A 23,828-nucleotide genomic window follows, 5' to 3' on the forward strand; every position below is an offset into this window, starting at 1 on the left:
GCTGCCAATCACCAAGTGTGCAATCAAGACAAAATAACAAGAGCCTAATATTTTTACACTATCCTCCTTTTTTGAATCATAAGGAGAGTTTGCCTTTTTCTGATTATTTTTTATCATAGGCCATGTATCTAACTCAAACAAATGAAAACAAGCCATGTCTCTATTCGGTATTACCTTCCAAGAAACTATAATAAATAACCCACCAGAAAAAGGAAGAGTTGAGCTGGAAAGATGGCTCAGTGATTAAGAGCACTGGATGCTCTTTCTTTTTTAAAGGACCCAGGTTTGAGGCCCAGCACCCACACGGCAGTTCACCAACTACCTGTAACTCCTGTTCCATTGGTTCAAACAGTCTCTCCCAGAACCAGGCACCTATGTGGTACACAGACACACAGGCAAGACAACAAAACACATAAAATTTTATTTTTTTAAGGAAAGGGAGAATTGGGCCAGGCGTGGTGGTACACTCAGGGATTGCTGCGAGTTTGAGGCCAGCCTGGTCTACAAAGTGAGTCTAGGACAGCCATGACTACACAGAGAAACCCCGGCTCAAAAACAAACAAACAAAAAAAAAGAAAACAAAAAAGAAAAGAATTACACCCAGTTGCTACAGGACACAAATAATGCCTGGTTGTTTCTAATGCATTTAGAAACTGTGTATAAAAAAATGGAAATTGGTGTTTTTAAATATCCTATAACATCCAATATAAAACAAATAAATAAAAATTTTAAATTACCACATCTAACAGCATTTTTACTTGCTCTCCCTAGTAAAGAAATTCCCCTTAAAATACTTTCCCTGTTCTAGGCCTTTCTGTACTTGGTGACCCCAGATTAATCACTGTGGCCTCCAGACTCGGTGCTGAAACTATTCACCTAGGAAGCCGAGATGGAGGAGGACTGGGAGAGATTTTCCTTTTCCCTGAGTCGTTTGTTCTGAGCATTTTCCAGGCGCCATTTGGGAACACACTCATTCTGCTCAGTTGTGGATACGAGAGCAGAGAAACATCTGTGAAGTCACATTTGACAATGCAAACATACCAAAGAGAGTTGTCTAAACGAACTAAAAAGCTAGACCACAGCCTCACTAAGCTGCAGAGATGCTACCACTCTGTGAATTGGAAGCCCAGCCAGCATTCAGGTAATGGAACAGCAACGTTGGCCCTGTCGACCTTTACCACCATCACGACATTGAGATTAAGTTTGGTTTTATGCTCTTAGAAATGCCTCTATTTTGCATCTGCTAACCATTTCCCTAGGTGCCTCCCAGCACGGGGGCACAGCACCTAACAGGGCCTCTGTGTATTGGCTCCTGCCAGTTCTTAGTCTACTTACTCTGCCTGGCCTTTGGCAGATACATCCTCATAAGCTGTTCATGACAGCCACCGTAGAACTGTTGTGACTCTTATATTGCCTCCAGTGCTCATGGGTCCTTCTTTGAAGACATGTAGCTCAGACTCCCTATGTGTCTAAAGATGATCTTGAAGCCACGATCCCCCTGCCTCTACTTCAAGTGCTGGGATTGCAGATGTGTGCTACCATGCCTGGCTTCCAGAGTATCTCTGAGTAAGCATGACCTCACCTTGAAGGTCCATCCCTGACACCTTCCACAATGCCTTCCCCCTCCCCCTGGGCTGGCTTACTCTCTCTCTCTCTCAGCTGGTCCCAAGTTTCCATCCACCCATCACACGTCATAGCTCTGCTTCCAGCTCTGCCAGACTTATTATCTGAAACCTCTCAGACCCTTGCCAGCCAGAAGCAAGTCCCTCTTTCTTGGAGGTCCCAGAACCTCAGGAGACATCCTAAAGACACCCCGGGACAAAAGGAGAAGGAAGAAGAAGAGGAGGAGGAGGGAGGAAGCAGGAGGAGAAAGAGGAGGAAGGAGAAGAGGAGGAAGAAGAGGAAGAGGAGGAAGAGAAACAGAAACCCTAGGGCCGGGGCGGGGGGTAGGGGGGGTGGGGGATGGGGAGGACTGACAACCAGGCTCTGAACTTGCCCCTGCTGAACCTACTGCCTCCTTGTTAATGATTAAGCCAGCCGCCGCTTGCTGATTAATTTCCAATTTGCTACATTCTGTGGTCCATGCCTTCCTGAATGTCAGAGTACAGAGGAACCACCTGAAGTTTGTTAAAGATGCACTGGTGTCAGCCCACCTTCTTGGGCGTGGGCCCCGGAAGTTGCATTCCTCATAATCGATGTTACTGGACCCTGCCCTACTCTCTGAGTAGCAAAGACATAAGAGTCAAAATCCAGGGTCTCCTGGGAATGTTGCTTGCCTTCAGGAGTTTACTTTTATAGTGAGAACTTGGTGATACTATCAGAACATGCTACCAAGAGCAATAATGAGAGATGTCCAGCGTGGTTGCCTTCCCCAGGGAACAGCAAACAGACGCACACTTGAATGTACACCCCTATTGGCATCATTTGCCAGAAGAGCAAGAAGGCAAGGGAAGAGTGGGGAGCGTTTTTTGTTTGTTTGTTTGTTTGTTTGTTTTTTGTTGTTGTTTTGTTTTTTTTGTGTGTGTGCATAGGCTCCTGAGATCCTGGGAGAGGACAGCAGGCTCTCTGCCTGAAGAGGGAACCAAAACAGGAGGGTCAACTGGTGGGAGAGTGCTTTCTTAGCATTTGGGAAGCCCTGGGTTGTACACACACACACACACACACACACACACACACACACACACACACACGCTTTATTAACACAAGGGAGCAATTGGGGAACAGAGTTTACACACCATTTAGACAGTAAATCCTCAGCACAAAGCTTGCAACCAGACATGAGGGGTACAGAAATCAGCATTTAAACTTACACCTTACACGATAACCTTATGCCTACATGGGTGCACATCTGGAATACCAGCACTTGGGCAGTGGAGGCAGGAGCATCAAAAGCTCAAAACCATCCTCCAGTACATAGCGAGTTCACAGACAGCCTGAGACCCTGACTCAAACAATGAAAAGGGAACAGCATGGCGCTTAACTGTGTTCACCAATCCTAGAAAGCTGGTTTAAGAACCTCTGAACTACAGGGAGAAGGGAAGAGGAAAGGGGCTACATTTCCAAAAGCGGGGTGAGCTCTGGGCCCCAGGTGACCAGGTATAAGCGAGAAGAATCACCCACTGCTGCCCTGCACTGGCCCAGAGCCACAAGAAGAGATGGCGACAAACAGGAGGAGACCAACAGAGGGAGGAGGCAGAAGTTGCCTAGCAACTGGGGGACAAGGAGGAGCAACTGGGAGAAGAGGAGGAGCCACGGTTTTTTAAGTATCCCTATGTGACCCAATGCCCTGTGAACTGAGGTTGCAGACAGAGGGCCTGTGTGATCAGAAGGGTCACTGGGACCCAGAACACTGAGCATTAATATGAACATGGCCCCGTCTGCTCCGAGAGCTGGCGGTAATGGTGACCATCCTTCCGGCTCCCTTTCCTCCAGATGGGCACTCCAAGCCGATGCTTGGCGTGTACTCTCAAGCTCCTCTTTCCTCTCGTTGCTTCTAAAGTGGCCTGGCCTCTCTTCCTGAACAGCCTTCTTGTCAGCTTTCTTCATGCCAAGGCACCCTGCCCTCCCCATTGTGTCTCTCCAGGACACTTGAGGAGGCTGGCTTGCTTTGAGCCTCCACAGGAGCTCTCCCTGGGGACAGCTGGCCTTTCCTTCCTGCCCTTGGGTTTAATGTTTCCATTTCGCCCACAACTGCATTCCTGACGCTCTGCCACCCACTCTGTGAAACCCCCAAGGAGTGCAGTTTCCAAGCCCAGCTGCTTCTTCCTTTGACCTGGATTGTTAAGCCTAGCTCCAGCAGAGGAAACGCTCTCGGTAGCTTGGCTTTGGGCTGAGTGCTACACAAGGGATCTTTAGTGGGTCCTTGGGAAAGCGCTCACCCTGCCTGGTGCCCACTCCTCCAGCCACCTTCATGCTAAGACTTCAGCCACTGGCTTGCTCCAACTACTCGCTCCAGAGTCCCCAGCCCACTGGCCAGTGTCACACAGCACTTCAAACACACCAGGCACGATGGAGCTTTAACACACTTCCTCCCTGTTAGGGTTGAAAGGGAAGATGTGTCCCCTCAGAATCCTGTGGTTTTGAATACGTTGGTCCCCAGCTAGATTCTGTTTGGGAAAAGAGGAGGAACCTTTAGGAGGTGGACCCCACTGGAGGAAGGGGGTCCTTGAGAGGCCCTGTCCTCAACCTGCTTCCTGTTCAGCTGAGTGAGATGTCAGCAAGAAGCTGCCACGTGTCTGCCACCACGCCTTCTCTGCCACAGTGGGTCGCATCTGCTCAAACCGTGAGCCAATGCAAACTTTTCCTTCCTGAAGCTGCTTCCCAGTCAGATGATGGATGACATCAACAGAAAAGTACATACATTTCCTCTAGATGAAGCTATAGAAAGCACTAGAGAGATAAATTCCCAGAGCTGGTCTGTGGATTAATGGGTTGTTGGCTGCATAGTAGAACACCCACCTAACATGCCTGTGGCTGTGGAATCCAGCCATAGCCCGAGAGGGGTGGGGTGGGGAGAAGAGCGCAAACTCACATTTCTGTCTTTACTTGTTTCTGTATCTTCACTATTCTGTTTGGATGGAGTTAATGGGTATAAAGCACCTGAAACACCTGGCAGCATCTGCAGCTGGGATTTCCCATTTGTCGTGTGTGTGTGTATCTGCACAGGTGACAGTCCCCAATCTGTCACTGTACAGGACAGAAGAGTGTCAAAGCCTGCAGATTTTTTTTTAAGATTTATTTATTATGTATACATTGCTCTGCCTGCACATAGACCTGCCCACCAGATCACATTATAAATGGTTGTAAGCCACCATGTGGTTGCTGGGAATTGAACTCATGACCTTTGGAAGAGCAGACAGTGCTCTTAACCTCTGAGCCATCTCTCCAGCCCCTACTGCAGATTCTTTAAAAGGTCGTTTTTTAAAAGCTGGGTGTGATGGTGTATACCTGTAATCCCGATACTTAGGAGATTGGGGCAAAAGGGCTGCAGTCTGAACTACACAGTGAGTTCACAAATCTGCCAAATTTTTTTTGTAAGTTTTAAGTGATATTGATTTCCTAACAAGACCACCTCAGTGAGCCCTAAATAACTAAATAGTGAGAAAATTATTTGGAGATGAGTGTTTCCAAAATATGCAGCTTTAGGGGGATGAAAAGATGGCTCAGTGGTTAGGAACATTTGATGCACTTGGAGAGGACCAGAGTTTGCATGCAAGCACCCAATCCATTGCTCGCAAACTAACTCCAATTCCAGGGGATCCACCTCCACTGACAGAGGCCTGTGTTCATGTGCCCATACTCACACAAATACACATTATTTAAAAGTAAGTACTTTTTGAGTATACATTTTATTCCTATTCAAGCCAGGCAGTGGTGCTGTATACCTTTAAATCCCAGCACTTGGGAGGCAGAAGCAGGTGGATTGCTGTGAGTTCAAAGCCAACCTGGTCTACAAAGTGAGTCCAGGACAGCCAAGACTACACAGAGAAACCTTGTCTTGAAAAAGCAATAAAATTAAATAAAATAAAAAATGTATTCATATTCATGAGAAATGGTTCACATGGGAAATAGTAGCCTGGTTGTACAATAAATAATAGGGAAATATTTTGAATGATTTTGTGCCAATAAATAATATCAATGAAAATGCATTTATTCCATGGAAGACAAATATTGTCTGACTTCACTGTGCTGTTATCTGAGTCTTCGGTATACCTGACTGACAAGACACATCTTATGAATATTCAGTAACATGGTGGCTGATCTGATCTACTTGACTTTCCGGTAAAAAAAAATTCTCGAGAACATCTTGTGTTGAAATAGAAATCCTCTGTAAACAAGTGAGTCTCGATAGGACTGTGTTGGATGCAAAGGCTGTCTGAATACAAATACCTGTGCATCTATCAATAAGCAAGCAACCCCTGGCAAACACAGGATAGGTGCAGATAGTGACGTTAACAACCACCACACAGGCCAGCAGCAGGCACTAACCCGGGAGCCTGAGTTCTTTGGAACAAGAGCTCTGGCACATTCCAACTGTCCTTTGTAACCAAAAGACAAAGCACACTGTTAGGGTCTGCAGAGAAAATGGGAACAGACACAAGACTCAGCAGAGAGCACCAACACCTAGCAAAACAGCTTTGCCCTAGTTGTGACACCAGCTGGCATCCCACTGGGCAAAACACAGTCACATCGTGTTCCCGGAGCTGGTAATAAACAGGTGAGCTTCCCCGGATGTCCCTGAAGACAGAATGATCTAAAAAAGAAACTCTCTAAAGTAGATGAAGAGTCCAAACAATGTTGGCATACAGCAGATCGGGGTGTAAACATTTAGACTGGGTTTGGTTTCCTTCTAACGAAGTAGGGAAGGCACTGCGGAAAGCCACCACAGCAGCAGGTAATCTCAGAGCTCTGGCAGCCGTCCCAGTACCCACTCTGAGAAGCAGAGGCCAGGAGAGCATCACAGATGCAGAGTGCAGCATCCTGCCTCTGTGGTACCTCCTGCACCCTGTAAAGGTGGTAGCAGGGTGCCAGCCACAAGCTCTGCTGTGTGCAAGAGGCACGCAGCACATTGTGACCACACTGCCACCGAGGCAGGCTGCCTTCCTGCAAGAACAGATCCCCCACGGAGCCTACCCCACCTTCTGAGGGCAGCAAACGCAGATGGCCTCAGAGCCTCCAGTTGCCCCTGGCAGCTCCTGGCTTCCCTGGGGAGTGATGTTTAAGTTTCTCTGGGAGGCCATGGAATACTGTCACCTGGCATGTGGCAAAGAAGAAACACTGCTTGCAGGAGTGGAGTCTACTAAATACATGGACTTGCTTGGGAAGATTCCAGGCATACCAAGCTGTTGCCAGAACCGAGGCAGGCTGGCAGCAAATGGGCATTACACGAGAGAAGCCATAAGTGGTATTAATGAAAACAGCCTGTCATGTGCTGGTCGAGCACATCAACCATACACATGGGATTTTCTCTTTCTGTCCTACCTCTCTCGTTTTCTTCCTTTCTTGTTTCCTCCTCCTCTTCCTCCTCCTCCTCTCCTTATGAGGCAGGGTCTCTCTGTGTAGCCCTGGCTATCCTGCAGCTTGCTATCCTAGAACTTGTAGATCAGGCTGGCCTCAACCTCAGAGAGATCTTCCTGCCTCTGCCTCCCAAGTGCTAGAATTAAAGTGCAGGCCTCCATGCTCAAATATTCTCCCCCGTGTGTTACCTAAAGCTTCCCAGTGTAGCATGCCTCAGGCTGGTGGCAGTGCCCCCACCCCCAGCACAGGCAGCAGTCTCTAACCACTGCTCTGGCTGTGTTGGCCCTGGTGGCACATTCATGCCCAGGTCTCCCATGTATGATCTTCAGCTGCCTGAACTTGCTCCATTCACCCCATGGGTCGCACACATGGGTCACACACATTAACACCAGGCCTGGCCATTGATGATTGACACAGAGGCAGGAGAAACACAGGAAAGCTGCCCCAAGTGAAAATCCCAAGGTGTCAGGCATGCACTGGAGTTCTCACACTGAGATCTGACCACACAAGTGCACGGGCCATCCTCTCGTACCTGCACACCGCTGTAAAGATGAGTGTGTAAACACACAAGTGAATAATCTCCCAGAGCTCACTGCAGTGCCTTCTAACAGTTTCTCTCACTCACTCTTCCTTTGCTAAGGTCTGCCAGAGACCCCATGTCCTACTGTGAGTCCTCCGCCCTCCACCCCAACACCAACCCTACGTACCGTGCCAACAGAGATTTAAGAGATGCTTTGACCTCTGCCCCCCACCCTCCAGCTCTGATTCCACAGCCACCATGATGTTGCTGTGTCTACCACAGTGGCATAGAGTCTCAATAAATACATGCGAGGGAATGAACAGCTAGTTGACGGTAATTATCAGTGATTTTCCTGCTGCCTAGTTTTAAAACTATTACACTAAAACCAGACACTGTCAAGAGTAGGGAAAGAATGAACAAAGAACATTTAAGAGAAAAAAAACTGCCAAGCTAAGAAAGAATATGCCTCTTACTGGCTGTGGGGCAGAGGAAGGTAGGTAATTGCAGGCTAAAGACACACAAGGCTGGCCTCCACGTGGAAACAGCTCTTACACCACAAAGGCCAAGTTCTGACAGTTACTGAAGGCAAAGTGGGAAAGGTAACTTTCCTTTTTCTCCATAAAATGAACATATATTCAATGCTCTGTCCTTCAAAGTAAAAGTCTACCATTCATGAGTGTGTGTGTGTGTGTGTGTGTGTGTGTGTGTGTGTGTGTGTGTGTGTAAGAGAGAGACAGAGACAGAGAGACAGATGGGAGGGGGAGAGAGAGAGAGGAGCTATAACATCTAGTGTCGTCTTTATTCATTCCCCACTTTATTTACTATTTGTTATTATGTGTGTGTGTGATGTATTCACACACAAGTGCACACTCGTGCCATGATGTGAGTATGGAGGTCAGAAAATGTGAAGTTGTGCCTCTCTTTCACTCTTATGTGGATTCTAAGGGTCAAGGTCAGGCCACCAGGCTCAGGATGAAAGTGCCTTTACAGGTCAAGCCTTCTCTCCAGCCCCTTCACCTTATTTTTTGGGGGGACAATATCTCTCACTATACCTAGAGCTCACTGTCTGGCTGGACTAGCTGGCCAGCAGTCCCTAGTGGTCCTCCTGTCTGTCTCCCCAGCATGGGATTAAAAGCCTATGTTGTTACACCTGACTTTTTACATGGCTACTGGAGACAGGAACACAGGCACGGATGCACGGCAAACACTTTACGTTGTTACCATATTTCTTAGGAGCTTTTAAAAACCCCTCACACTGCCCCAGCCAGCATCCTGGGGCCCTGGGGAGAAGGCTCAGTCTGCTTCTACACTCAACCCCTCGCACCTCCAGCAACATCCTTCACAGCTGAGAGAGAGAGAGAGAGAGAGAGAGAGAGAGAGAGAGAGAGAGAGAGAGAGAGAGAGAAGTGGGCAGCCCTGTTGCTTGGGCTTTGTAACAGATCAAATGGTTTAGAAAACAGGAAGTCGCCAAGACAGGTGCCTGGGAACATAGGACCCTGGGACTCTCAGTGAGTTCCCAGATTCCCTCCTTCTTACGCGTGTGGTGAGTGTCTTCCTTTCACAGCGTCGACATCTCTGTAAAATGCCCTCTTCAAGGTCAGGCAAACCCCTTCAGCTCTCTGTGCATAAAATGATCAAACCATCAGATGTCTAACTCGATAAAGGAACGCTCAAGGAAAAGCACAAAAGGGCTTCCACGGCCAATGCCCGGCACATTTCTACCCACAAACTGAAACTTTCTGTTAAGTCAGATGCCAGGGCTCAGCAAGCCTGGAGCTGCAGGTGACCCCAAACCTCCAAATATAAAAGGAGTTGATGCCAGGACACTCAACTTCTTCCTGGGTCATTTTTAAAGTATAGCCTATCATTTTGGATTTTTCAACATGTGCACAGGTTAAGAGCATGACTCGCAACATGATATCCTTACGCTTGCTTTTATGTTAACCAGTCTGGCCTGCCAGGCTCGTCTTTAGCATCAGTGAAGAGGCAGCTGGCTCTGGCATCATCTGCTGTTACCCAGGCTATGTTATTATTGGCAAGTGCCAACTGTCTGCAAGAAGCTTTTGATGTGGGGTTTACTGGAGTCTCCGACCAGACACAGACAGGTTTTATACATGGGAGAGATTATGTCTCAAAGAGAAAATGCACGCCGAATCCAGGTTTGTCTTCGCGGCACCCATAACTCTGTGCTTGGCTGTGAGAGCAAAACCCTCTGATGTCCAGAGCCTCTGTGGTCGCCTTGCTCTCTCCCTCCACAAATTCACTTCACTTCTAGAACATGCCTATTTATTTATTTATTCTGAGTTATCTGGAAAAGCATCTTGATCTCATTAAATCATTTTGTGTGTGTGTGTGTGTGTGTGTGTGTGTGTGTGTGTGTGTTTTTACTGCAAAATACAATTAAAAGGGGTCAGTTATAAGGTAAAAATAGTTAACATTTTCTTATACATTAATTGTAGTGTATTTTGAGAAGTTTATACACATACCAGCTTTCCTGTGGAAACTTCAATATTCCAGAAAGTTCCTGGTAATAGCTCTAATCAAAAATGTGTCTGATCAATGTAAGGAATAGTATAAAGCTGTGAGAAAAAGGCTAGGGGCTGGCTTGGTTGGCAAAGTGTTTTCTGCACAAGATGGGGACCTGAGTGAGATTCCAAGCACCCATGTAAAAAGTAAAAAGCTGGGCACAGTGGCGCATACTTGTAACCCCAGCACTGGGGAGACAGACAAAGGCAGAACCTTTGGGCTCACTGACCAGCAGCTGAGCCTAACGAGTTCCAAACCAAGGACACTCAAGGTTGTCCTCTGGTGTGAACTCAAGGACACATGAAAACACACACACACACACACACACACACACAAAATGAGAGGTATTGGAAAAGCCATGTGACCTGCCGTCCACTTCGGACAGTAATGCCATAAAAAGTCAAACCTGCTCTAAACAGCTCCCAGCAATTCCCCATTGTAGTTGGTAGGTTCAAAGCTATTTAAGCACGGGTGTTAAGTTTCCAGGGAGAACAAAAAGGAGGTGAAGAGTGAGGCTAGTAAAACACAGTGGGGTTTCTTAGACTTTTTCCACTCTTCCTGTGGTCCCGCAGGAGCACATCCTGTGGGAACTGCTTCCTTGAAGATGTTCCACAAGCGAGGAACCTAGATAAGGGACAAGATGCCTGTCCTCAGGGAGTGTACAGTCTCTCGGGAGACAGGTGTGCATTTGATCACAGGACTTGTGTGTATGTACACGCACATATGTTCATCTGGGGGGAAGGTCCCAAGTTCGAGACCAGCCTGGTCTACAAAGTGAGTCCAGGACACCCAGGGCTACACAGAGAAATTCAGTCTCATAAACCCTCTCCCCAAATTACGAATTTTATACTTTCACACTGAAAAAAAATGACAACATGAAAAAATTAAAGGCCTTCAGTTTTTTGTCACTGAACCGTGCACTTTTATAAGAACCTAAAACTTTTTATGTATAAAAAAACCACTATAATTCATAAAATACAATAGTCTTGAATCAGAGTCAAGAGGTTATACTAGGGGTTAAAGGGCATGACAGCATGCAAAGTACAAAGTGTACATGTTTTGTATGAAGAGCTAAAACTGCAGTGATGTCACCTAAGGCAACAGCCATGAGCACTGCCAGAAACAGGTCCATTACCTTTCTGTTGCCAAACGTCTCGTGAACCCCACGTCCCGTTACTCAAGCCTGCGTGGGTTGAAATCCACTGTTTAAGAATCTTGTAATGCACACCGCAGAGATATAATCACAGCAGTTTTCTCAGAAACTAAAGGAAATAACAAAACTATAGCTTCCAAATAGCTGCCACTTCACACTATAATTTAATTCAGAATCAAAGATGATTGCAACCCAAGGAGGCAAGCTGGAGTCATTTTTGTTCAATATTGGGACAATGAGATGATGATTTGGAAGTAGAGTGAATTGGGATTTTCACTTTATGAACAACACCGAAGTGTCTTCTGGAGGAAGTAAAGGTGACACAGAAAATCATTCATCTTTAATATTAGCCCCCTCCCCCAAAAAGGAGCAGTTTAGAATAGAGGAACAGTCACGGATAGGGTGTAATTCAGTTGGTAGAGGTTTGCCTAGAGCATTCAAAATACCGGCTGTGGTGGCACCCTCCTGTAACCCCAGCACTCAGGAGGTGGAGGCAGGAGGACCGGATGTTCAGGAGGACCGGAAGTTCAAAGTCACTCTTGGCTTTATAGCTCGTTGGAAGCCAGTCTGTGATACATGAGATCATGTCTCAGAAAAATAAGAAAAATAAAAATAAAATAAAAAATTAAATGAATAGATAAAAAGTGAAAGAAAAAGAAAACAGTTTAAAAAGTGAAAGTGTGTGTCAAAGAGCCCTTTCCCCTCCCCCCCCCCCCAGAGTCCTCAGCAGAGGAGGAGGAGGTAGAAAGTGGATGGGTCCCTTAGAGAGCTGACCTGATGTTTAGCTCATTCCCGAGGACCCAAGGGGTCACCACAGTAGGTGCTGTAATGAACCCCAAGCTTCTTCCCCCATCAGCCGCTCCATCTGAAGGTCTCTGTCCCCAGGGTGGCCAGAGCAACAGAGCAGACTGGAGGCAGTGCTATGCATTTAGCTGATGGCACACAGTATTCTCACCCCGTTATAGAAGCTGCTCACACAAACCCATAGGAGGAGCCCAAAGTGCTGGGCACTCCCCAAAGCAGAAGCTGGGAAAGGCTCTACATCGATTTGGCTTAGCAGAATGAGAATCTGGAAATTGCAGGCATGCTTCCTCGCCCATGGCTCTCCTGCCCCGGCGAGAACACTGACATCTGCCTGCATCCCTCTGGCAATTGAGAAGGCTCCAATACTCAGAACCTGCCCAGTACTGGCCTGCGCATGCTTCCGGCCTGTGCTTCCAGCCTGCGCTAAAGAGGAACCAACCATGCCCCTCGCTCCGCGACCAGAAAAGGTCCTCTAACAGGACCAAGGTGGCTTGCAAAGGACAGAAGAGGTGGTGTGCTAAGGGATCATGGACGGGACAAAGGCATCAGCTGAGAAGGGGACCACGTGAGTATCGGGCAAGACCAACTGTGTCTGCCACACAGGAACTGAAGCTCCAGAGAGCTCTAACACCGGAAACCAAAACAACCCACAATAGCTCGGCCAGCATCACCTTAAGCCACCCTCCACAACCACTCCTAACACCCCATCAACCCTGGGGCCCTAAGGCGCTTCCTAGAGAGCCCTGCAGGAGCAATGCCTGTGGGGTCTGCTCCCTTCGAGAGGTGCCATGGTGTGGGTGGGCGAGGTAAAGGGGCAAGGTGCCAGTCCTCAAGGAGTGTGCGGTGTGCACTTGATCTCAGGACTTTTCGTGTGTGTGTGTGTGTGTGTGTGTGTGTGTGTTGTGTGTCTGTCTGTCTGTCTGTCTGTCTGTCTGTCTGTCTGTCTGTCTGTCTATGCTCACATGTTCATATTGGGGGAGAGTCCATGTGTGTAGATGAAAAAGCCAGGGGTGAGTGCTGTGCTTCGATTCTTCTCCCTAGGGGCAATGAGCCTAAAATTTCATCCCTGGTGAAAAGAAGAGAGAAAAAGCCACATGGGGATGCCGACTCATGCATCCTTCTTCAGTTGGTATATTAGGTTAATCACTATATAGAAAGAAAAACCCTGAATGACATTTCAAAAAATTTTATCTTTTTACTTTTTACTTTGTTATTCTTTCTCTCTGTCTCTCTCTCTTCCCTTACCCCATGTATGCATGTAGGTAGCACATACCTAGCACATGTGTGGTGATCAGAGTTGGTTCTGTCCTCCCACCATGTAGGTGCCCTTGACTGAGTCAAGTTCATAAGATTTGGTGCCATGTACATAAAAGGCACCTCACCAGCCCTATGAATATTTCACACTGAGCACTTCAGTTAATGTAATACTTCACGCTAGAGGCCACTCAGGTTTTTATTCTATGACATTTTCTCTGTATGGTTCCTCTCCTTCCTCTTCCCTTCCTGGATGTGCTGGCTTTCCATTTTCCTTGTCACATCATTGCTTGGAGATCATATACCGTCAACTGTGTCACTCCCCACAAGAATTTTAAATCTCTCTGCCTCAAAGGACAGAGTGGAAAGTATTCTGAGCTCTTAAGAGTTGAGGCCAGATAATGAGCCTCACATCATTAGCCCGGCAGCTCCTATGACAAACCATCCACAATTTTCTCAACTTTTTTTTTTTTTACTTTCCTTAAACTTGTAGGAGACAAAAAAGAAATGTAGTCCCAATTAGGCAAAATGTTTCAGACTCTACTCCATCAGGTCAGAAGCAGCAGACACAAAGGATGGGATAATTATGCCACCAGATCCATCCACAACGGAAAGAACAGACACCACGAAGATGCAGAAGCATCTCAAAGATTGGTTCCAGAAAGTTCATGTCAGCTAAAGAAGATGGATGGTGAATACTGCTGGATACTTGTTGTCCTTATCCTCACCATGGATACCTGTGGTCCTCATCCTTACCTCGAGTCCTATGTCCTCACCATGGATACCTGTGGTCGTCATCCTTATCTTGAGTTCTATGTCCTCACCATGGATACCTGTGGTCGCCATCCTTACCTTGAGTCCTGTATCCTCACCATGGATACCTGTGGTCCTCATCCTTACCTTGAGTCCTGTATCCTCACCATGGATACCTGTGGTCGTCATCCTTACCTTGAGTCCTGCATCCCCATCACAGATACCTGTGGTCCTCGTCCTTACCTTGAGTCCTGTATCCTCACCATGAATACCTGTGGTCCTCATCCTTACCTTGAGTCCTGTATCCTCACCATGTGATCCTTATCCTCATCTAGAGTCCTATGTTCCCACTGTGGCTACCTGTGGTCCTCATTCTAATCAGCAGCACCATCAACCACCCCAATCTCATCCTTTCCATTATCTCCCACATGCAGTAAGTCTCCAAGTCCTATAGATGCAGCACCTGAAGGTCTCCTAAATTCACTGCCTCCCCATCCCTGTTCTCTTAACTACTGCCTCAGCACCCACTCATCACATCTGACCTCAGCACCCACCCTCACACTTTTGACCTCACCCTATTGCACATGCCAGAATCTGTCTTCAATCTTACTTCCTGCTCCCACTAACCCTCCCATACGCCCTTGACAAAGTGATGTCCCTAAACCCCAGAGTTGATTTTTGCATAGTTTAGAGTATGCAATGCTCCCCAAGAAAGCCTGAAAGACCACAGGTTCTCAAAACATTATTCTTACTTTGTGCTTTTATTTTCATTATGTCCTTTAAAAATATTATGAATAATTTACATGATTGTGTTCTGATCAGGTTTCACCACATATATATTTCCCAGATGTATTCTTGAATTATCTTTGCATAAGTATATATTTATGTGTACACACACACACACACACATATATATATGTATATATATATATATATATATATATATATATATAGAGAGAGAGAGAGAGAGAGAGAGAGAGAGAGAGAGAGAGGAGGAAGAGGAAGAGGAGGAGGGAGAGAGGGGGAGAGAAAGAGAGAGAGGTGATATTGCTATGTAGTTCTGGTTTTCCTGGAACTCGTTTTATATTGATGTGTATGTGCTTGTTTGCATGTGCATGTGGAAGTCAGGGGGTCAACACTAGGTGTCTTCCTCGGTCACTGTCTCACTGTGTCTAGAGCATCCCCTCTAGGCCAGGCTGGCTGGTCAGCACATTCCAGGGAGCCTCCTGCCCCTGTCTCCCGAGCTCTGGGATCTCACGGTTGGGCACCATCTCTCCCACTTTTGTTTTTGTTTTATTAACATGGGTGCTGAAAATTGAACTCAGGTCCTTTTGCTTGTTTGGCAAGAACTTGACCAACTGAGCCTTCTCCCCAAAACTCACCAAGTATTATCTTAGTTGTCTGGTAAGAAAACTAACAAATAAGAACTGTAATGTGGAGAGATCAAACTGATGAGAGAATTGAAACATCACACAGGCTGTGGGCAGGGCAGCACATCACACTTACTTATAAAATGCTGCAAGGAGTTTCCATAGACAGGACCAGAAACTCTGTTTTAACAAATATAGTGCCCCCCCATCAGATTAAACACATTCAATTTATAGCTGTGATAGGGGTGTATTTAGATGTTTGTGTTGGATTAGGGGCCACAGAAGAGCACTAGGTATCAAGGCTTGAGACCTACTGAGCGCCACCATGTGTGTGAGTTGCATCATAGTGATGACAACTTAAGCCAACCCTGGAAAACTGCATCCTTCTTCTGTTTCTTCCTCTAAAGGAATCCCTGGGTTGCTCCCATGTGAGACACTCTGGCCTCAGACAAATATGGAGGGAGCCGAACGGTTCACAAATAGGCCACTGGTTCATTTAACTTCTGGCCAATAAGCTATGGACATAAACACAACACATCCGTCACACTCTGTCCACCCTGGTGACTCCACGGCCACGTGTTCCTTCCAGGTGATGACGCCCTAAGCTGGAGAAACCCTGCCCGCCTGGCATGTGAGAGGCACAGAGTCTGAGCGAGGCGTGCCTTTCTTGGGCTAGGCTTTTAAGATAATTAAGTGCTCTGTTACTCAGATCAAAACTCAAACCCTCCTTACTGACACAGCTTCATGGGCAGAACTCTGCCCCACCAAGCCCTCCTCACCACACTCCATCTTCCAAGTGACTCTTAGCTCAATGGCAAGAGTAATCCACACCCTCTCATTACAGTGTATAAGGCCATCCTCCATACACTTTCCTCCTCCACCACCTCAGCCACCATAACTCACCTTCAAAAAGTCAGTTCAGATCCAATTGCACAGGAAGTTTCCCTCTACCTCTTAACACTTTTTCTTTACAAGTAACACACACTAATTATACAGAGCAATAGGTTTCACTGTGATTTCTCGTGCGTGCATGTAATGTACTTTGATTATATTTATCCCCCTCCCCTGTTGCCATCCCTTGCCCCTCCCCTCCCTTGCTGGTTTACTTCCTCTTTCCAAATAGCTTTCCTTCTACCTTCTTGACTCTTTTTAAAAAATATATAGATTCCAGGGCCTGGAGAGATGGCTCAGTGTTTAAGGGCGCTCATTGGCTGCTCTTGCAGAGGGACAAGGCTCAATTTTCAGAATCCGCATGCCAGCTCACAACTATCTGTAACTCCAGTTCCACAGGAGCTAATGTCCTCTCCTGACCTCTACTACATCAGATACATAGTACATAGACATAGACACAAGGGGGAAAAGCCCATACATAAGATAAAAATAACTATTTAGTATAGAGAGAGGAAGCAATTCCATATATGAAATAAAACAGGAACTATTTGTCTTTTTGAAAAATTTATTTCGCTGTTTATTTGTGTGTGCTCGCGCGCATGCTCACACATATGTGAGCTGGTCCTCTCCTTCAGTTATGAGGGTCCTGGGATTTGGGCTCAAGTTACCAATCTTGGTGGTAAGTGCCTTTCACCACTGACCCATCATATCAACCCAGTGTTTTGTTTGTTTGTTTGTTTTTTTAGTCTGACATATTTTGCTGACATAGTATGACAATGCCCAATTTAATCTTTTTTTTTATTTCATCTTCATGTTGAATTCATCGTATACATATCCTGTTTCCTCTATCTGTTCATGTGTTGGTTGACATACCAATTCCATACCTGAATTACTATGATTAGTGTTATAATAAACACAGGCATCAACTATTTCTAACTGTGTGCTGATTTTTGTTATTGACTTAGGTTATAGAGACAGGAGTGGTATATCTGGGTCATGTGGCTGTTGTGTTTTCAGGGTTTTTTTTTAAGACCTTCTATATTGATTTCCACAGTGCCTAGTTTATATTCCCACCTCCAGTATATAAGTGTTCTCCCCCACCCCCGTGCTCACCAACATCTGTTATTTGTTTTCTTGAAGATGAACATTCTGACTGGAGTGACCCAGAATCTCAGAGTACCCTCTCATTGCCCATCAGCTTTGTAAAATGATTTTGCCTCTATGTTATAATTATCCATGTCAATGTCAGATCATACCACACTGGGATAGGACCATTAACTTGTGTGTCTCTGAATTCTCAGGGCCAGAATAAGAAAGATGCTGTGTTGGCCATTTAGTCATGAGGAATTTTCTCAAGAGGGCTGATTCTAGGGCATCTGAAGCAAGCTAGGTTAGAGCCAACGCTCACCAAGGACAACATCTTAATAACAGCATCCCTTAGCTGTCTTCATCCCTGATCCTAGCCAGACCTATCCCAGAGTCCTGAATTGGCCCACACATCTCTGCACAACTGCTCAGCCCCCATGAGGGTTCAGACTTTTCCCCGGGGAAGGAAGGACTAAGGACCTTGTATTCGAAGTATGGCCCCCAAACAAGAAACGCCCACAAGGATTTAGGCACGTGTGAGAAGAGCAGAATCTCAGGCCCCAAGACATTCTGAATCCAAGTCTCATTTTTTTACCTGTATCTCCAGATAGCTCAAATGCCCAAAGCCATTTAAAGGTTTGGTACAGTCAAACAATCTCTTCTGCATAAACATGTCAGTAAACTCAATGGCTTTCCATTGTAGCATCTGGTAAGGGCTGTGCACCACCGTCTCCTCAGCACATCTGGAGCATAGCCCCCTTAGCAATAAAGGAGCAAGCTCAGAGTGGATGGGTCACAGGATCACAGGATCTTTTAAGTTTCGGAGTCAGGATTTTCAGGCAGGTCTATAAGGCTCAAGAGCCCTCACTCCATAGCCACACAGACTGGCACCTGCCACTTGCAAACATCTGCTAATGCTTAGCTTTGGAGGGTAATTCATATGTGTTAGAGACTTCTTGATCCTTCATGCCACTGCTGACCCAGAGTTTCCCTCTCTTCTCTCTTACTGCCCACATGATGATGCTGCCACACATGCCACTGGTCCCCAGGAGACAGCCTCTTATCCCCGGGGAAATACTTCATAAGCTTGCTCAATAACTGTTTGATGAGCTCATGAAAACATTTCTCCTTTCATCATCAAACAATACCAAGGTCAGTTGAACAGCTATCATTAAAGAAAGGAAGGGGAAGACGCTGGGACTCCCAGAAAAGTTCAAAGTCATGCCTTGGGTCTCTGGGAGGTCTCAGACCCCTGGGAATGGAACCCAGAGTCCCTCCCCAAGTCCCAGAACAGCTGTCTTCCTCTTCCTCCACCTTCCTGGATTTCCCACTTCTGACCTACACTACCAGGCAATTCATGGAAATAGCCTTTCCAAATTACTCCACACACACAGACACAGACAGTTTTAAAAGGACCCTGCCACCAGATGGGACAAATGTAGATGTTAACAGGCAGCCACCTGGGAAAATGGGGAGACTCAGCACGCAAACAGATACAGTGAGCCCCTGTACTCCAAGAAAGAAACACTCATCAATCAAAGGCCTCCAAGGAAAGCGGCCCTCTCTGCCACAGAGATCTGCTGTGGGAAAGGCCCCGAAGGAGCCAGCTCCAACCCCAGGCTGGAGAATACCAGCTCACTCACCCTGGTGAGACACCACTGCAGCCTGTGAGATGGAGGTTAACACAGCTCTCTTCCCTCCCTTTGTTGCATTTAGAAAGAGGCTAAGGCCTTTTTTTTTCTCAGCTTGTCCAGACAAAAGCAAAATATTTGCCTGAAACATTAAGAGAAATTTCTCTTGAACTGGGAAATGAGAAGACTACACACACACACACACATGCATATAGATGCATACACACACATACAAACACACACATGAACACATACATACACATACACATAGAGAGAGAGAAAGAGGGGGGAGGAAGGGAGGGAGGGAGGGAGGAAGGAGAGCTTGGGACAGCAGAACAACTCTCCACTTTGCTTTTGCTTCTCTGAGCACCAAATCCAAGGGTTGTGTCACCTGGAACAGTGAGTGTTGTGTGTACTGCCAGTGGCACACTGATGAGGCCCATGGCACTGAGCCTTGTCAGTCCTAGGTCTGGGCACCAAGACCCATGTGCCTAGACAGGGCACCATAAATTCACCCAAAGGCACCCTCGAGGAAGCAGGCTGTCTACTGCTTCTGGTAAGGAACAGTAGGGGAAGGAAATACATTAAGACTGAGAAGGTTCTCAAACATGGAGGCACATACCCGAAAGATGGAGACAGAAGGATCACAAGTTCAAGATCAGCCTCCAGTACATAGATAGTTCAAGACCAGCCTGGTTTACATGAGATCCTGCTCCCAAAAGTGCACATAAGAAAAAAAGACAGGGAGAGGGAGGAGGGAAAGAAAGAGACCAGGAGGAAATGTGCCCTGGTTACATTTTGTCAAGTTGAAACAAGCCAGGGTCATTTGGGAAGAGGGAACCTTAACTGAGAAAAATGCTTCCATAAAATGGGGCTATAGACAAGTCTGTGGGCATATGGGAGGGCCCAGCCCAATGTGGGCGGTGCCACTTCTTGGCAAGTCAACCCAGGTTGTATAAAAACGCAAGCTGACCAAGCCAGGGGAACAAGCCACAAAGCAGCATTCCTCCATGGCCTCTGATTCTGCTTCTTCCCATGGGTTCTTGCCCTGAGTTCCTGCCCTCATTTCCTTACATAGTAGACTGGAAGCTGAAATTGATTCTTTCCTTCTCTGTTTCTGGCCCATGGTGTTTATGACAGCAACGGTTGGTTGTTTGGTTGGTTGTTGTCTGGTTGGTTGTCTGGATATTGGTCGATTGGCTGGTTGATTGGCTAGTTGGTTGGCTGATTGGTTGTTTGCTTGCTTGCTTGCTTGGTAGGCTGGCTGGTTGGGTGGGTGGGTGGGTGGGTGGCTGGTTGATTGGGTGGGTGGGTGGGTGGGTAGGTGAGTGGCTGGTTGATTGGTTGGGTGGGTGGGTGGGTAGGTGGGTGGCTGGTTGATTGGGTGGGTGGGTGGGTGGGTAGGTGGGTGGCTGGTTGATTAGCTGGTTGGTTGGTTGGTTGATTTTTCTGTTGTTGTTCTCAGAATTAGATACTAATCCCTCTGACAAGAAGCTAGTGTATTAGGAGTTGTTCACAGGAAAGAATGGTTGGGGAGTGAGGAAGCGAGCTAAGAAACAAAAGCAAGCCAAGGGAGGGAAGCAAGGCCAGCAAAGATCCTTCGGGGGGGGGGGGGGCAACCTGATTTAATGCCACAGAAACTTCTGGTAAACAAAGGACACCATGCCTCACTCAGTGTCCTAATAAAGAGCCCGTGTGAGAACTGCTAATGTTTTCCTGAAGACCCACCAGTTGCTTGTCAAGGGCTGGCCCCAAGGAGATGCGCAATTGTAGCCAGTCCTTGCTCTGAGCTTGTACCAGCAAAGCAGTGCAAAGATCACCCTCCAACAAAGGCAGGGGATGGTTTACAGGTGGTAGCAAAGGGCTCAGGGCACCAACGTGAATAGCAGAGCACACCATAAAAGGACAGTGCTCAAAACCCTTTAAGGCTAAATGAAAAGAGAGCTGAAGACTATAACTCAGAAAGCACACCTGCCTCTCTCTATCTGCTCTTTCTCCAGTGGTGTCACCCTAACAATAATATTATATAGCAACATGCCTTTGTTGGAGTTGGGCTGTAGACAAACCAGCACTCCAGCCCTGTTTTCTTCCCTGGGGTTGGGGGTGGGGGTCTGTTTTCCACTACCTGTCCCAGAAATAATGTGTGCCTGCCTGCAGCTCTGGGTACCTCACTTCATTGTGGTCTTTGGCCCAACACTGGTCCAGCTGATCACCCCATAAGATGCAGCAGAGCCCAGCACAATGGTCACAGTGCAGGTCTCCCTAATACCAGCATGTGCTATAAGAGCTGTTGTCAATGGGACCTAGCTTCCATTCGAAAACTATCGTCAAGTAGAGGAAAGAGAATGGTCTGGCCTCAGACGGAGTGAGGTGGAGAAATGACTCACTGTCAGGGGCGAATAGCAACCCAATTCCCTCCACAACTTCGCACCCCCACTCCCCAGCAGGCAGATACTCTGGGAAGGTGTCCCCAGACGCCTCTGCCCAGCCCGGGTGCTGCCTTATCCTTTCTCCACTACACCTCGCCCCCAGAGCCAGACGTGAAAAGGAGTGAAAACGTGGGTCTATATTTGAAACGAATTGATGGTTCCATTTCTCCCTCTCTGATTTATCCTGTTAATTCCCAAATGCTCGGCCGATAGTGTTTGGTTTGTTTGTTTTGTCTTGTTTTGTTTGTTCTGTTTTCTCCCAAATCCCCTTTGTTCTACGGCTCTCTAGCTAGAGACAGCGCTCTGGAAAGCAAGGTTCAAGAACTTACTCCACCATCCTCGAGTGATCTTAGGCAAGGTTGCGGCTCTAGAGCTTCGAAGCCGAGATTCTTTCAGGAAAGGATGGAATGAGGGAGGTCACTAGTGCCTGGCACATGAAGACAATTAATCAATTACAGCTCGCTCTCTCTGTGGAGCCTTCCTCCTGCAGTCCTGCTGCACCTGCCCAGTGTGTTTTTCCAGGGATGGCGTTCTGGCTGCCCTGAGAGGGGAGCAGCTCAAGCCGGCGTCACCCCCTAGCAAGCGAGTTTCCTTTGGTGTAGAGAGGTTGCACAAGTGCACACACGCACACAACACACTCACGCAGCGCACATATACACACAATACTCGCACTCGTGCACACACGCATGCACAGTGCATCCCTGTGGGGTCTGCCTCTGCTGTCCCATCGCTTCGGAGTGGGGTTCCTCCTACCTACAGTCAGTCGCAGCAGACACTTACCCGGGATGGGAGGCGCAGGGCGGCTGGGTGCCGGCGGGGCGGGGGTCGAGGGCGGCGGCGGCGGGCGCAGGACGGGCGCGGCTGGCATGACTTGGCGGCCTGGCTGCAGGTGGCAGCTCCCGGACGTGGCCCGACGGCGGCCAAGCGGACGCGGGAAGGCTTGGGGACTACCCGCTCAACCAAGCGGCTCAGGTCTCCTCTTCCCTTTGGATGGCGCAGGCAGCAGCCACAGCGCAAGGACAGTCTCCCTGGCGCGAGCTTGACAACCAAGCCACCGCCCTCCCGCCCCGCCCCGCCCCGCCCCGCCCCACTCCACCTCGCCCTAGGCTGCCTGGGGGCGGTGCAGTTGGCAGTGAACTGGAGCCAGTAAGACGTTCCTGGAGAGCTAGCAGGACTGTCAGGAAACTCACAGGACTTTTCTCTCTCATCTTTCCTCCTCACTTCTCTCTCCTCCATTCTCTTCCTCCTTCCCCCTTTCCTTCTGCAAGGCTGTTTCAGGCCAGGAACTTAGAGATTGTTTTTGACCTGTGTCTCCCTAGTGTCCTCAGTAGGTGACTTCCATGTCAAGGAGGCCTCGAACCTCAGCGACCCCGCAGTGAGAGGCCAGACTGTAGGTACTCCACCAAAGAGTCCTTTCTTGAACCCAGAGATAAAGTTTGGACACAGTGGTCCAAACCCACAGGCTTAGAGACACAGTGCAGAATGTCCTTCAGTCTGGGGATTCCGGACACCACCAAAGGCCTTTCGTGAAATGGCGCATTCTCAGCACCACACACCTAAGCATCAGAGTCTCAGGCCTTTAACTATCGTTCTTTCTAGTCCTGCCAGTTATATTCGGGGGAGGGGGAGCGGGAGCAGAGTCAGATAGACTGAGCTTTAAGGACTAGGTGATGTGTTTTCTGCCTTGCAACGCAGCAGTCAAGCAACGGCAGGTTTGATGGCCGGATAATCATCGTTTACAAGTGGCTTGGATGAATAAACGCAAGGAAAGGAATGAAGCTCTCAGCCCAAGATGGCACACCACAGTGAAGCACATTTATCCTATACGTGTTGCGTGGTGTGGGGAAAGCCGCTGTTCACCTGTTCACGGCCCTATTTCCCCCTCTGGCCTATTTAACAGAACCCCCATTTTTAACTGAACACATTGTAACCTGTAATAAAGAAAATATTTCCCAGCTGCCTCTGGGGCCAAAATGACCATAAGAAAATGTTTAAGGCCAGTGACATATAACTGGGGAGCTTTGTGTAGAACTCTCAAACTGTTTCTGAGGCTAAGAGAAGCCTTCTAACCTCCCGCCTTGTCCTGCATTCAACAATGGTATCTACCGTGTGTTAGGTGACTGGAGTCATTCTTAGTTGCACTTTTTTAAATATAGAATTAGACAATGTACCTGCATTAGACAGTCTTCCATTGCTGAGACAAAACACTCAAGCTAACCAACTAGGAAAATTTTTAATTTTTTAAAATTATTTTAAATTATGTGTACAAGTCTGTGTTGGGGTGTGTGTTCAGCAAAGGGTATCAAGTCCCCCCTGGGACCCAAGTAATCAGCAGCTGCAATCTACCTTATGTGGTGCTGGGAACCACATGTAGCGTTCAAGTCTCTACGAGAG

At 47.5% G+C, this 23,828-nt stretch overlaps 1 protein-coding gene across 2 annotated transcripts in view; it reads right to left on the bottom strand.

The window, feature by feature from the left end:
* The window catches only part of DCLK3 (doublecortin like kinase 3), a 52,262-nt gene extending 29,775 nt beyond the window's left edge, over positions 1–22,487 (bottom strand). Inside the window, exon 1 of one of the 2 annotated variants that reach the window (XM_084754938.1) lies at positions 22,215–22,487. In XM_084754938.1, coding sequence (XP_084611064.1) covers positions 22,215–22,302 — 88 coding nt within the window. In that variant the 5' untranslated portion in view covers positions 22,303–22,487. Of the gene's footprint in view, positions 1–21,763; positions 21,863–22,214 lie in introns of those variants that run through there. The other variant, XM_084754939.1, reaches the window with a different exon arrangement.
* Between the last annotated feature and the right edge of the window lie 1,341 nt (positions 22,488–23,828).

Source organism: Acomys minous (assembly GCF_964271855.1).
Source record: "Acomys minous genome assembly, chromosome: 13".
Taxonomy (NCBI): domain Eukaryota; kingdom Metazoa; phylum Chordata; class Mammalia; order Rodentia; family Muridae; genus Acomys; species Acomys minous.